The sequence below is a fragment of the Morus notabilis genome, unplaced genomic scaffold (genome assembly GCF_000414095.1).
Source record: "Morus notabilis unplaced genomic scaffold, ASM41409v2 Scaffold16, whole genome shotgun sequence".
NCBI classification, from domain to species: Eukaryota; Viridiplantae; Streptophyta; class Magnoliopsida; order Rosales; family Moraceae; genus Morus; species Morus notabilis.
Window position 1 is genome coordinate 432,975 of NW_010367452.1, and position 14,252 is coordinate 447,226.

Sequence of the window (14,252 nt, forward strand, 5' to 3'; positions counted from 1 at the left end):
TGAACGAGGCCTGAATGATTCTTTTAGATAATCCGAGTCTGATTAAATGAATGACTTCCCTAAGCACTTAGCTTAAAGTGCTTGGCTAGATGTTGATAATCTATGACTTCCCTAAGCACTACAAGAATCATGTTCGTGATGATTCTTGTTCAATAATTCTACAACATTGTATAACCCTTCTCGTTAGAAGTTAAAAGTTTAGACGTGTATAGAAATGATAATTCACCTTGTTGATATATGAAAAGCCGTGATCATACAAGAAATCACGAGGAGTCGCAAAGTGATGAAATCGGTAACATTGTTCGTTTTTTTGCATTTCATTGTTGTTGTTTTCACAAGTTTAACCGCTACCCATATTTTGTTTTAATTCTGAGGATGAAATTTCTTTAAGGGGGTAGAATGTAACATCCAGTTAAATTAATTGAGATTAATTAATTTAATTCAATAGTTAGTATTAATTAATTCAAGATCAGTAAAAAAATTTCAGTTATAATTATCATGTAAGGACCTTTCCTTAAAAAAGATTTTGTTGAAAGATAACTCTATGCATCGGGGAGACGTCTGCGTCTTTGAGCTGATTGAGAATAGTTAAAAGAGAGGAGTTGTGCTGGAGGTTTCCATTTTTCGTCATAATAGGAATAGGGTTTAATTTTCAGAGCTTGTTATAATTGCAAAGTAGAAGCGTTACCCAGTTGAGATTTCTCAACTCGACATTAACACCATTGCTGACATAAATTGCCATAAAAGGCAATTAAATTATTTATTCCCGATAATCTCCCGTCCACCTCCATCATAATCATAAATTATGATTTTAGAAGTGAAAATATTTTGTAATTATTATTCTTAGTCATTTTTTATTTTAGGAGATTTGTAGTGTATTTTTCATTCTTTTCTTTTATGTAAAGATTCTACATGAATATTGATAACTCTAGGAATTAGAGTTATTTTAGGCATTTCTATGCTTATAATTGGTTCGTCTAAAGGATTAGTTGTTAATTTTCTGGTGTATTTGCTCAACTTTTGATTCATGTGGTGCACTCTATTGAGATTCATTTGTGTGTGCTTCTTGTGTTAATTTTGAAGAAAAGTGCTAACGTGTGGCAAAAGGGGTCTTGTTTCTGATTTGCAAATTTTGTGACGATAAATGCTGCAGCAATTGTTACAGCAAAAATGTGACAGCAAGCATTTAGTGGATGACGTCAGTGCATAACTTTGCACGGGGATTAGGACACCGAACGCATAAGATAGAATTGGTGCCTAGTCAGCTAGACCCAACATGCCACCTCAGCGTCCTGGATTGCCCTAAAGAGGATTGCACCTGAAAACCCAAGAAACGGAGGGGGCGCCGCAGGAGAAAAGAATAAGGAGCAAGATGAGAAAATAGAAGAGCATACAGGGAGTGAAAGAAAAACTGGCAGCAAAGAGTAAACATGAAAATTAGAGAGAGAGAGAGAAAGAAAAGCCAGTACAGAGGAGAGAAATTTTGCTGGAAATCCCAGGGAGTGAAGCCACGGGAGGAATCCACCAAGCTTCATCTAGCCTTTACTGTTGCCCTCATCATTTTGGTTTATCTTTCCTCTTCCTCTGTATTCAATTCATGGCTGTGCATTTTGTTGGAATTAATAGAGCAAGTATGAGCTAAAGTAACTTGGCTACGATGATAAAGTACCCAGATCTGTAATTGACGTTGTTTATGCTTACTTTGGCTATTTTGATGTTGTTCTTGTTTGTTCAATATAAACGTTATTGTTCATTTTTGTTTACTGATTGGCCATCTAAAACAGAAAACTGTGAGTTCAATTGGCTGGAAAGTTTGATTAGAATTTAGACAAATATTGAACAATGTGTTGTTTAGCTAAATTTCACAAAGAAATATAGTTGATTTGCATGTAGTATAGGAATATACACTTGTCTCACATAACCCAATTAAAATCTATGCTTAACTTAACCTCTACGTTTAGATTTCTCATAGGAATATGTTGAAATATGAGTAAAGAGGCGAAATCACAAGTGGATCGGGAGATTCCTGTGTTAAGTGCGTGTTTCAGGTTAACCTGCAACAACGCTGTAGCAAAAGTTGTAGCATAAATAGCCAGATTGCAGGGACGGGGAAATTGAATCCCAGTTATTCACATAGATTGATTTTCTCCTTTGATAACTTAGTATACATTTATTTACTTGCGTTTATTGCAATTCTTTTAGTCTTCATAATTGAATCAAACCATTAAATTTGTTTACGTTGCATTTTTTGAATCTTATTAGGAAAATATTGAAAACTTTCTCCATGGGAACGATACTCTACTCACACTTTATTACTTGTTCGGCACGTACACTTGCGAGCATAAAAATCACGCAACAAATATATTGTAAATGTTAACGTTAATGAAAATTGAGGAAAAAAAAAGCTATTCACAAAAATTCCTCTCTCTCTCTCTAAATTCTTTATGGTATCAGAGAGTTCATTAGCTCTCACGACCGGAACCTAATGGCTGAACCCACCACTCAAAATCAAAGCCTAAAACCATACCTCGGCAAGTGTCAATTTTGTGGACAATATGGTCACTCGCTCCTTGATTCCGGAGTGTCACATCATGTGAAAATAATTTACATTGAAAATAAACAGTTTCTTAATCCAATAAATTATCAACAATTAGCAAAGGAGCACAATTTCTAATCAAGACAATAACTTTCACATACAACAACAAAGAATTGAAATCTTGAGACCCAAGACTCTGTTTAAAAGAACAACAAAAGGAGCCCCACGTTTTCTCAAAGAAAGATAATGCCTAGAAAACATTTATATTAAAAGAAAAAAAGAATTAACTTCTTCAAATATTAACACACAACCATATTGAAAATCAAGGTATGAAAGAAAATCTTGAACCAAAAGAAGCAATGCTCTTGGAATATAAAAGAATTCCCAAGAGAGAAATAGAGAAACTCCCCTTATTATAATGTTATTCGAATTTAGCTTGTTGATTTGAATTTTTAATTTGAATTAAAATGTTATTTTACATGAAAATATTTTATTATAATAAAAAAAATTTTAATTTGAGTTAAAATGTTATTTTATATGAAAATATTTTATTATAATAAAAAAATTAAATGTGATTATTTTTAAAAATTTTTTATTATAACAAAATTTAAATCAGTAAAATAAACAGTATTTTGTGAGTGAATGACCGGTGCAATGCAAAACTCCTCTCCCTTAGCATATTTATAATGTGAGGGATCAAAATCGTTAAAAAATAAAAGATTAGGGGCTAATTTGTAAGAATAAAAAATTTAGATCCATTGGCTAAAATAACCCCCCAAAAAAATTGCAAGACACGAAAGTTTTATGTGAGCCCTAGCAAATACACAGCCTTTAGAACACCGTAAAACCATCAGTGAGACTGCCAGAGAACCAGCGAGCGCAGCCGCCGCCATGGCCGACTATTCGGAGCCAAACACGTCGCATTCCTCCGCCGCCGACGAGGCCAAGAAGAGAAAGCGCAAGCGAAACAGACCCAAGAAGCCCTCCGAGTCTTCTGAGGCCCCCAACCCCAACGAAACCCAAGTAGAAGATGAAAAAGAAGAAGAAGCAGAGGAGATTCAGAAGATAGAGGATAATAAGAAGGATAAGAGGAAGAAGAAGGAGAAGAAGAACAGAGAGAAACCGAAACCACAAGAAGAAGAAGAAGAAAATGGCGAGGAAGAGGAAGAGAAAGAGGAAGAGGAAGAGGAAGAGGAGGGGAAGAAGAAGAAGGTGAAGAGTAGTGGTGTTGGGTATGGGATTATGAGCACAGAGGCTTTCACTTCATTGGGATTGTCTGAGCCCACTTTGAAGGCCATTAACGAGATGGGTTTTCAGCATATGACTCAGGTTTCTGATATTATTTATTTTGTGGGATTCAGAAAAAGTACTGCTTTATGTTTTGCGAATGTTGTTGTTGTTCTTCTTCTTCTTGTAGAAACATTAAAAATGAAGTTTCTCACAAATGAAATTTCTTGACTTGGGAAATTGTGTTGTTGAGAAAGTGGTTTTTAAGAGTTTATTATAGGCTTTAGAAATCTCTGGTCACCCTCAAACATTATTTGGTCATTTTCCCCTTCAAGTTTATCCCTTTTGAGGATTGTGTTGTTGGATTTAATATCATAAATTCTAACATGAACTAGGAGGGCCGGTGATTTTCATGTGCGGTTTTTTCATTGTTGGAGTGGAATAGAATGTCTTGAGAGCAAGAGCTTCTGTAGGGGAAAAAAAAGAAAAAAAAAGAAGAGATGTTAAACGGAAATCTGTAAAATAGTTATGCAAGTATTCAAGAAATATATATATATATATATATATATTTCTTGTTTTTTAGTATTTGATGGAAATTAATTTATCTGCTTGTAGTGTGTTTACAGAGCTTCTGGTTGCTTAATTCTTTTCAATCTCATATTGTACAGAAAGAACACCCCCCACCCCCCCTTTTTTCCTTTGTGCACTCCTTATGGCAAGTGTACTTTTTGGTTGTTTTCCCCTGCAAACTTAAAAAAGAGATATTTCTCCGTAGGTGTTACTTTTCCGATCAATGGTTATAGAGTGTTCATTAGATGTTTAATGTACCTTAAATGTCAATGTAGATTCAAGCCGGAGCTATCCCTCCACTTCTGGAAGGAAAAGATGTTCTCGGAGCTGCCAGGACAGGTTCTGGTAAAACGCTTGCTTTTCTAATACCGGCCGTGGAATTGTTGCACCACACGCACTTTACTCCACGTAATGGTGTTGGAGTTTTGATTATTTGCCCAACAAGAGAGCTTGCAATACAGGTGAATATTCTTGTTCGTTATCAATGTTAATGTTAGGAACCTAACTAAAAGAGAGAGGAACTAACAGAACTAACCTTTAATTGTAGAGAGTTGGAGAATTACAGTATTAAACTGTAACTTGGTGGTGTTTGAGGAGACCACCACTCGCCCTAATCTTGGTTTCCCAAGCCCCAAAAGAATCCCAAAACAATCCACACCCCCTCATCACTGGCTATCCTCTTATTTATACTGCGAATATTTGTCTAACAAACTCCCTGGCTCATAACAGAATTCTAACAACTTGTAGCTTTGCTAACTAACCAACTACAGGGCCCTAACAGTTAACAAAATCATGGTAGAAGAGTCTGGTTCTGTTTTCCCTTCTTCTTTGATTTTTAAAATTGGGAGGATGTGATGGGGGGGCTAATTGTTGTGTTTGAGGGTCTTTGTTTAGCTTTTTGTTTCTTTTATTTTGTCTTATCTATTATTATTTTGCTTTTTGAGGACTCCCATCAATGTAAGGAAGTTATTATTATTTTTTTTTATAAAAAAAGAGCGTGCTCTGCATGGTAGACTGGGAGTACATCCTATGTACTTGCTAGTTACCCAAAGATGTGGATGACTTGGCTGATCTAGTTTTTTTATTTGTCTCCTTTGAAATATGGATTATAGAGTATAGACCATTCGCATACTATTTTTATCCTTATATACTTTATGGTTTAGACAATAAAATATATGCTTAGTTGCCGAGGCTTAAGGATCGCTTGTACAAATATGTCATCTGTTCAAGTTGTCTTGTAGTTATTGTTATAACGTGTATGAATTACAAGCTCTCATAAGTGATCTTACTAAGGACCTTTTTCATTGTGATGCTATCCTTCTCAATTGTTAATTGTAACAATGGTGTGGCTGGGTGAAACCCTGGTGTTGTGTTGCTCATCTCTTTCATATAACTGACAATGTTTTTCTTCAAAGCACGTGGAACACACACACATAACATCTTTGGCGTCTAGGTTCTGACATGTTTGGATGACTTAAATTTGTGTCAATTTGAATATAGAAGATATGAGAATCAGGATCTTGTCTGGACATTTTCTTTTACTTTTTGAATATAAAACAAGTCTTCTTTTGTTTTTGATAAGTTTCTTTTTATCCTTTTATTTTCACCCAAAGAAAAAGGTGCAGCTGAATTTACTTAGCCACTTTCCATTCTATATTTGTTTCGTTATATTCTCGGTTCTGTTCTAATCTTCTTTATGTTTTACTGACTGATTCACTATTTAAATAATTCAGACCCACGCTGTGGCAAAGAACCTTCTCAAACATCATTCACAGACACTTGGCGTAGTTTTTGGTGGTGCGGCTAGAAGAGGGGAAGCAGAGCGTATTGTAAAAGGGGTAAATTTATTGGTGGCGACTCCAGGTCGTCTTATTGACCATCTTCAAAACACAAAAGGGTTTATATATAAAAATCTAAAGGTAGCGTATGCTATTACTTGGCATTTCCATTTCTATATCAATGTTGTCAAATATGGAGAATGGTTCCATGCTGTGCATCTGATTAGGAAATGTTTTGCGTATTCTTTGTCATATTATATTCTCAATGTTTGTCTATATATTTGCATTGTAATTATTTTCTCTCCAATTTACTTGCACTTGCAGTGTCTTGTGATAGATGAAGCTGACAGGATACTGGAAACAAATTTTGAGGAAGAAATGAAGCAATTAATCAAGATTCTACCGAAGGTAAAATCTATAGTTCAAATCTTTACTTGACATTCTTGTAGGAGTTTGGTAGATGACCTGGTGTGTTATGCCGTTAGGGCAATTGATTATTGCTGTAGCATCATTTTGGAGTAGTGGGGAAGGGCAATAGGATCTTGCTTTTATATAATCTTTTCCGATCATGCATTTATGGACTATAAATGCTGAAGTGGAATTATCAAGGCTTTGAAATTGTTTTACGCTATACCTTAACTTGGTTATGTAGAATGAGAATTTGTCTTCTATGCTTGAATGTGATAAAGTTTCGTCAAATTGTTTTTCAAGTAAACAGTGATGTGACCATTTCCAGCTGTAGTTTCAACGGATGGATATCCTTTGTTCTTTCTGTTTGTAGTTGCAAACTTATGATAACATGTTGCAATATCCAAGTTTGAAAATGTTTAGCTGATTGAGTTTGTAACAAATTTGCAGACTAGGCAAACGGCTTTATTCTCAGCAACCCAAACACGGAAGGTATGTGCAATATATCTGTACCTTAGACTGACCTAGTGCTCTATAAACCTTTTAATCTTTTGATGTCCATCTTTAACTTGGTCATTTTGTTTGTGATGTTTCAGCTAAGTTCCTCATTTTTAGAAGTTTGATACCCTGCTGTTTGTTGTTTTTAAATTTTTTTCCCGAGATAATTGTTGCTTTTATTATGGGCTTCTTGGTATTTTTATTTTCTCATTTTACACCTTTTTGCGATAAAACTGTAGGTTGAAGATCTTGCTCGCTTATCTTTCCAGACAAAACCAATCTATGTTGGCGTGGATGATCGTAGAACTAAGGTAAAACATTAGATCGTTAATTTCAGATTTTACATGGTTCTCAAATATTAATTTATAAATTTGTGGCTTTTAATTCTCATTTTTGTGAACCTTTTGAAATTATGGTGTGGCAGGTTACCAATGAAGGGCTGGAACAAGGCTATTGTGTTGTGCCTTGTGCCAAGAGATTTATACTTCTGTATTCTTTCCTAAAAAGTCATCTCTCTCAAAAAATTATGGTCTTTTTCTCTTCATGTAACTCGGTCACATTCCACAGTGAGCTTCTAAGATATATTCAGGTCCCTTGCTTTGATATCCATGGAAAGCAAAAGCAGCAAAAGAGAACAAATACATTTTTTGAATTCTGCGGAGCAGAGAAAGGAATTTTGCTATGTACTGATGTTGCTGCTCGTGGACTGGATATACCTGCCGTGGTATGTGTATTTCCTTTTCTATGTTGCCTGGATTATAAGTGTTTGCTTCACAACTCAAGTTCTTAACTTGAGTTGTGTTTGTGAGAGAAAAACACTGTAGCAAAAAAGTGGAATTTGAATTTTTGTGAGAGAAAATACTATAGCAATAAAACTTGAGTTGTGAAAAGAACAAACATTATAGTTTTTATTTCTCAATCAATGTTCTTCAGCATTAGAAATGCTCTTGAAGAATAATTGCTGACAAACAAAGAATTATTCACGCTCTCATACAAAAGATAACTTAAGTAAAATGTTTCTTTTTAGTTTCACGTATGTGAATGTTTGAAACTAAAACCACGCATGTGGTAATCCTTGCCTTCGGATGAGCAGTTACACATTTTCTCGGTTGATTGATAAGATAAAGCAAATTGAGTTGGCACTATCTCATGAGTCAGTAGCTCTTCTTCTCCTCCCTGTTGGATAATGATCTGGCTTTAAATATTGGAGTTCTAATATTAACTGCTGAAACTTATGGTTCATTCCTTTCTTTTTTTTTTTTTTTTTGAGAAAGAGACGAGAAAATCTTATAAATAGAAAGTGAGTACAAAAAGTAAAAGGAAAAAAGCTCTCTAGAAAAACAGAACCAGAGCCATACAACAATTCTAATTATGGTGATACTTTAATGTCATGATTTAGCTTGAATATTTTGTGATATTATCAATTTCATCTAAATCAAAAAGGAAATGGCTATCATTTAGTCATTTGGGAGCTCATAACATCTTTCTGTATCTTATTTAACCTCTCTTTTGCTTGTAGGACTGGATTGTTCAGTATGATCCTCCTGATGATCCAAAGGTGCCCGCCATTTTTATCTTGAGATATTTTAGTCACTTAAAACTTTTCACACATATTTGTGACATTTGACCTTGGAGTTGCTGCTTGCAGGAATATATTCATAGGGTTGGTCGAACGGCTCGTGGGGAAGGTGCAAAAGGAAAGGCGCTGCTGTTTCTCATTCCTGAAGAGTTGCAATTTCTTAAGTATCTCAAGGTATAATATTTTCTTTTAGCAAAATAGTAAAATAGAAAGTCTTTGTTTTAGAGAAAAGAGTATAATAAAGTAGAGAAAAGAAAATTATAAAACAAAGAGATTAGAGGCGACTGGCAATATTGTCACGTGAACTTGATCAGCCAAAAAACAATTTCCTGCGTTTAGAAGAACGATGTTCTTAGGAGGTCGATAATTCTTATAGAGGGTGTGCTATGAATGAAAAGGGCGCATGAGAATTCTTTTTTTTTTTTTCAATAATTTCTTTTATATTTAATATATACTTTATGGTTGTTTTCAGGCAGTGAAAGTTCCTGTTAAAGAGTGTCTATTCAGTCAGAAGAAACTTCGTAATGTGAAGTCTCACCTGGTAACTGACGCTTCTCTCTGTGCTGATTATTGATTGTAATTTATTTGGTAAACAAGCAAACCTCAATCAAAAATGTCTTTTTAAATGATGTAGGAGAAATTGGTGGCTAATAACTACTATTTGAACAAATCCGCAAAAGACGCCTACAGATCCTATATCTTAGCCTACAATTCACACTCTATGAAGGACATTTTCAATGTGCACTGCCTTGATATGCAGGTACCAGTTTTTCGTCCAATTTGTAAAGTGCAGTCATCTATCTTTTCTTACCACCCTGCTGTTAGGCTTTATTATGTGATGATTGTTTCTTTTTCCATTTTCTTCACTTCACTTGTTCATTTCCTTACTGTCGATTTGGCAGGCGGTTGCTGCATCTTTCTGCTTTTCCAACCCACCCAAAGTGAGCTTGAATATAGACAGCAGCGCCTCAAAGTTTCGGAAGAAGATGCGGAAAGTCGAAGGAAGGCGACACGGATTCAGCAGCGACAATCCTTATGGTAACAGGAAGCAGTAAAGATGGTCGTGTAAGACATGCTTATACGTTAGGTACTGGCAGATCTTGTGCCTTTGCGGCTCTGCAAAAATTTTGTTAGGAGATCTTTGTTTATTTGAGTCTCGAATGTCTTTTCTTTACACAGATTTATAGTTTTTCGTTTTCTGCTGCTGAAATTAAGTCGAGGAGATGATGTTCAAACGAAAATTTCGATTCATTTCTGAAAATTTCAAAAATTTCATTTACTACTTATGTGTGATGATCGTGTCTTTGGAGATTATTACGTAACTTTAATCAAAATGAGTAGTTAATTCTGGATCTATTTGTAAACTGCATTTTATCATTGTGGTGAGCTCTGTTCAGTTTTACCTTGTCCTGCAAGGTGCTCTGTAGTGGAATCCATCAGGTTAATGCAGGTGCGATCCTGTATTGCTGCCCGGAGGAGCTACAAACATGGCTCAATTCCGGGCGGCATCATTTCCATGGCTTCTGGTGGATTATTCCTAGTACAGGCTTGCTGCCAATGCCAAATGATCCACCCTTGACCGGCCATATTTGTGGACCGGTGGCGTGGTAAAGAGGCATTCGATCATAGGCAAAGGTTTGATGCAACTCGATATAGGAGTTACGAATTTAAGGTACTGCATGGTCGTTCATCCAAATTCATCGGGGTGATGCGGGACAAGGGGTGGGTTTGGTATTGATTTTAGGAGAGAAAAAGCACTTTTTCACACATCTAAAATCTAAAAAGTTGTTTGGTAAAACAGATTGTTGAATAATTTTCTTCCAATCTGAAGTTAAAATCAGAATCAGCCTTAAGGCTGATTCTGATGTTAGATTATGCAGGAATTTATTTTGTGGTTTTAATGAAATTTTTTATTTCTCAATGAAAGTTAAAATTTACCACATCAAACTTCATTTTCATTATCTCCCCCGACTCTCCTCCGCTCACCTCCTCTGGAATCACTCTCGTCCCCTGCAAAAAAAAATTCTTGTGCGTTCTATCCTCTCCCCTCTTCTCTGTTTGAGGTTTGGTCTCTCTCTCCGTTCGCCGGTCTCTCTCCGTTCGTCAGTCGGAGCTCGGTTGGTTTCTCCTCCGCATGATTGTCTGTTTGCAGATCGCCCATCTCCTCCGACGACGACTGCCCGTCTATCATCATCAAATCAAGAGGTAAGCCTCTCTAACCGTGCGAAATTTTTTGGTTTGAACATTTGGATTTCGTTTTGATTTTTATTCCGCCTGTATTTTGGGTTTTAGGGTTTTGATTTTTTGCAATCAAAGAAAACGATCGGGTCTGATTTTAGATTGGGTTTTAGTGTGATTTCTCCTCCGATTTTTAGATTGGGTCTGATTTGCGCGGAAATGGGTTTACGGTTTTGATTTTCTATAAATTTGGACATTGTTGAATCATCATCAACGAGAATTGAAATTTTGTACATTGTTGCCGGTTTTGAGTTCCTCTGTGTGCTCGGGAATTGATTGAAAGTTCCTCTGATTGTTGAATTGAGTAATGTATTTCTAAATTGGGTCTGATGCATATACTTGCACATTGCTGATGCATATGTTTTCTGTGTATTGTTCACATTGCTCATATGTCATTTGTTGTTATTTGCTATCGTTTGTTGCTCATATTGCTGATGCATATGCTTTCTGTCGTTTGTTCACATTGCTCATATACTTGTACATTGTTGCCGGTTGTTGTTTGCTGTCATTTCTGTCGATTTATGACAGGGTATATATGAAAAAAAAAACTCTATTATTAGGATAATTATTAGGAAGCATCCGAAGATTTTCATCAAATTATCTCATAATAATTAAGAGAAAGTGATCATTAGGCACAATTGTTGTAAATCGAATTAGCATTCTATTCTTGATTAGCAATTTTTAGGTGAAGTATCTAGGAGTAGAAGCTATGATTAGCTTGGCTATTGAGTGAGTGTTTGAATTGGAAATAAGGTTAGTATTACCCTTATTATTGTTTTTGTAAATAAAAGCATGAAGCCTCACATTGTTTTAGACTTTCAGTTATCAATTCTCAAATGGAGGGTAGTATACCACAAGGTAAAGCAATATGGGACCCCGAGACTGTGGATGTGTTTTGTGATTTGTGTATTATAGAGGTGGAAGCTGGACGCCGTCCTGGAACTCATTTGGATAAAGTTGGATGGGAAAATTTAATTCGGAAATTTAATGAAGCAACCAAATGAGTATATAAAAGACAACAATTGAAGAATAAATGGGATGCTTTGTATATTATAGAGGTGGAAGCTGGACGCCGTCCTGGAACTCATTTGGATAAAGTTGGATGGGAAAATTTAATTCAGAAATTTAATGAAGCAACCAAACGAGTATATAAAAGACAACAATTGAAGAATAAATGGGATGCTTTGAAGAATGATTGGAAGCTTTGGAAGGAACTTATTGGTAAAGAAACTGGTTTAGGTTTGAACATTAAGAAGAATACTATTGATGCATCTGAGGAGTGGTGGCATAATAAATTGCAGGTATACAGAATTATAGGATTTGTCATTCTTTATTCTAGTATTGGACTAGGCAGGTTTAATTTTTTCAAATGCTCTTGCAGATTCATCCCAACGCAGCGAGGTTTCGCACTCGGGGAATTGAACCACTGTTAGAAGAAAAGTTAAATAGGATGTTCATGAATACTGTGGCCACAGGAGTGTATGCTTGGACACCATCTTCTGGACAAGTGCCATGTGAGTCTGATAAAGGTGAAAATGATAAATCTAGTCTACCTGAACAACTTGAGAGTAGTGGTGAGTCAGGTGAACCAATCCGAAGTGAATTGGCACAAGCCCGTAAGAATAAGAGGCCAATTGAGAGAGATGAGAGACAAAATAAAGTCAAGAAAGGAAAAGGAAATGTGAAGGTTGGAGGGGCTGCTAAATTGTCTCAACAAATTGATCGCCTTGTCGATATAGTTGAGAGTAGAAGTACTGGATCATCGATTGCGCCATCTGACACTGGAAACTGTAGCATGGCAAAAGTTGTTGAAGTTCTAGATTCATTACCAGGATTACAAACTGGAAGCGAGTTGTATTTCTTTTCGGTTCACTTGTTGTTAGACAAGTGTAAGAGAGACGCATTTATGGCTTTTAAGGAACCTGAGGTGAAGCTCAATTGGCTTAAGTTTGAACATGGGCTAGGATCCTCCACTTAGATTTCCATTCCTCATTTCCTTTTAGTGCGGTTTTCTTGTTGTATTTTAGGTTGAGACATTGTTATTCTCTTTCAGTTTGGTCTTTTTCTTGTATTCATGTTGGAGACATTGTTATTTTTTTTCAGTGTGGTTTTATTACTTTATGTTTAAGACATAATAATATGTGGTCCCTTTGAGGTGTGCCGGCCTTTGCATGCCAATCCTATTTTTTTTTTCAGTTTATTGTTGTTGCTAAAGATGGCTGACAATGGTGATGAGTTTGATCTACAATTTACATGTCTCATTGCTCGACTCATTGAATATTACTACAACACGTATGTTCATAAGAATCCGTGTATGAACTATTCACAAACGAGAAACATGTGGGTGACGGAATTATTAAGAGAGCATGAAATTAGAAGTTATAGGATGTTTAGAATGGATAAGAACGTGTTTTTGAAGCTATGTAATGATCTACAGAGTAAGTATGGATTACAGGGATCAAGGAATATGTGTGCGACTGAAATACTTGGAATGTTTCTATTCATTTTGGGTCAGGGTGCGGGGAATCGTTCAGCACAAGAGCGATTTCAACGCTCTGGTGAGACTGTGAGTAGATATTTTAATTATGTTTTAGAAATTGTATGTCGTATGAGCATCGATATTATACAGCCTCCAGATCTAGAGTTTAATGACATACCAATAGAGATACTGACGGATCGTAGATATATGCCACATTTTAAGGTAAAATCATACTTTTAATATGCTTCATTCCCTACTAAAAGCATACTTTTTATATGCTTTATTCCCTATTAAAATTATGTTTATTTATACATTAAAAATTCTTCTTTTTAGAATTGTATTGGTGTGATAGATGGCGTACATGTTCAAGCTACAATACCACCAGAAGATCAGGTGCCATTTATCAGAAGAAAGCATGTGTCAACCCAAAATGTGATGGCTGCTTGTGATTTCAGTATGAAATTTATATATGCATATGCAGGTTGGGAAGGTAGTGCCTATGATACAAAAATATTCTTATCAGCACTACGTAACCGACATTTGAAATTTTCAAAACCACCTGAAGGTTAAAACATTGCCTATATTTTATATTATATATGTTTTACATTTTACTAATTCTTGTGTTTTTATTTTAATAGGTAAATATTATTTGGTTGATGCGGGCTATCCACAATTGAAAGGATTTCTTGGACCTTATAAAAGAGAACGATACCATTTACCACAATTTCGAATGGGTCGTCGACTAATGGGCAGTAAAGAGGTATTCAACCAAGCACATTCTTCTCTTCGAAGTGTCATTGAACGCACTTTTGGTGTTTGGAAGAAAAAATGGAAAATTTTGAGAGACATGCCTAATTATTCATTTAAGAAGCAAGTAAAAATAGTTATTGCAACAATGGCGCATCATAACTATATTAGGATGCATGATCAGCGTGATCG

The 14,252-nt window shown here is 35.6% G+C and overlaps 2 protein-coding genes across 2 annotated transcripts; both read left to right on the plus strand.

Moving 5' to 3' along the window:
- Positions 1-3,336: 3,336 nt before the first annotated feature.
- On the plus strand, positions 3,337-9,849 carry LOC21405098 (DEAD-box ATP-dependent RNA helicase 51). The gene is made up of 12 exons (XM_024175000.1): positions 3,337-3,865; positions 4,609-4,794; positions 6,067-6,252; positions 6,436-6,519; positions 6,970-7,011; positions 7,257-7,328; positions 7,442-7,741; positions 8,537-8,575; positions 8,666-8,770; positions 9,069-9,137; positions 9,231-9,356; positions 9,499-9,849. Exons 1-12 carry the CDS (start codon positions 3,428-3,430, stop codon positions 9,649-9,651), a joined length of 1,800 nt encoding a protein of 599 aa, XP_024030768.1. The 5' UTR covers positions 3,337-3,427; the 3' UTR covers positions 9,652-9,849.
- A 1,821-nt stretch (positions 9,850-11,670) lies between these two features.
- On the plus strand, positions 11,671-12,812 carry LOC112094360 (L10-interacting MYB domain-containing protein-like). The gene is made up of 3 exons (XM_024175007.1): positions 11,671-11,692; positions 11,891-12,135; positions 12,216-12,812. Exons 1-3 carry the CDS (start codon positions 11,671-11,673, stop codon positions 12,810-12,812), a joined length of 864 nt encoding a protein of 287 aa, XP_024030775.1.
- The last annotated feature ends 1,440 nt before the right edge of the window (positions 12,813-14,252 follow it).

What these genes read in the sequence shown, in the direction of transcription:
- LOC21405098 (XM_024175000.1), top strand. Translation starts at nt 3,428, where the DNA reads ATGGCCGACTATTCGGAGCCAAACACGTCGCATTCCTCCGCCGCCGAC. An exon ending in GTAATGTGAAGTCTCACCTG is followed by an intron (nt 9,138 to 9,230) that starts GTAACTGACGCT and finishes TAAATGATGTAG; the next exon opens with GAGAAATTGGTGGCTAATAA. An exon ending in TGCACTGCCTTGATATGCAG is followed by an intron (nt 9,357 to 9,498) that starts GTACCAGTTTTT and finishes TCGATTTGGCAG; the next exon opens with GCGGTTGCTGCATCTTTCTG.
- LOC112094360 (XM_024175007.1), top strand. Translation starts at nt 11,671, where the DNA reads ATGGAGGGTAGTATACCACAAG. An exon ending in GGAGGGTAGTATACCACAAG is followed by an intron (nt 11,693 to 11,890) that starts GTAAAGCAATAT and finishes TGTATATTATAG; the next exon opens with AGGTGGAAGCTGGACGCCGT. An exon ending in GGTGGCATAATAAATTGCAG is followed by an intron (nt 12,136 to 12,215) that starts GTATACAGAATT and finishes ATGCTCTTGCAG; the next exon opens with ATTCATCCCAACGCAGCGAG.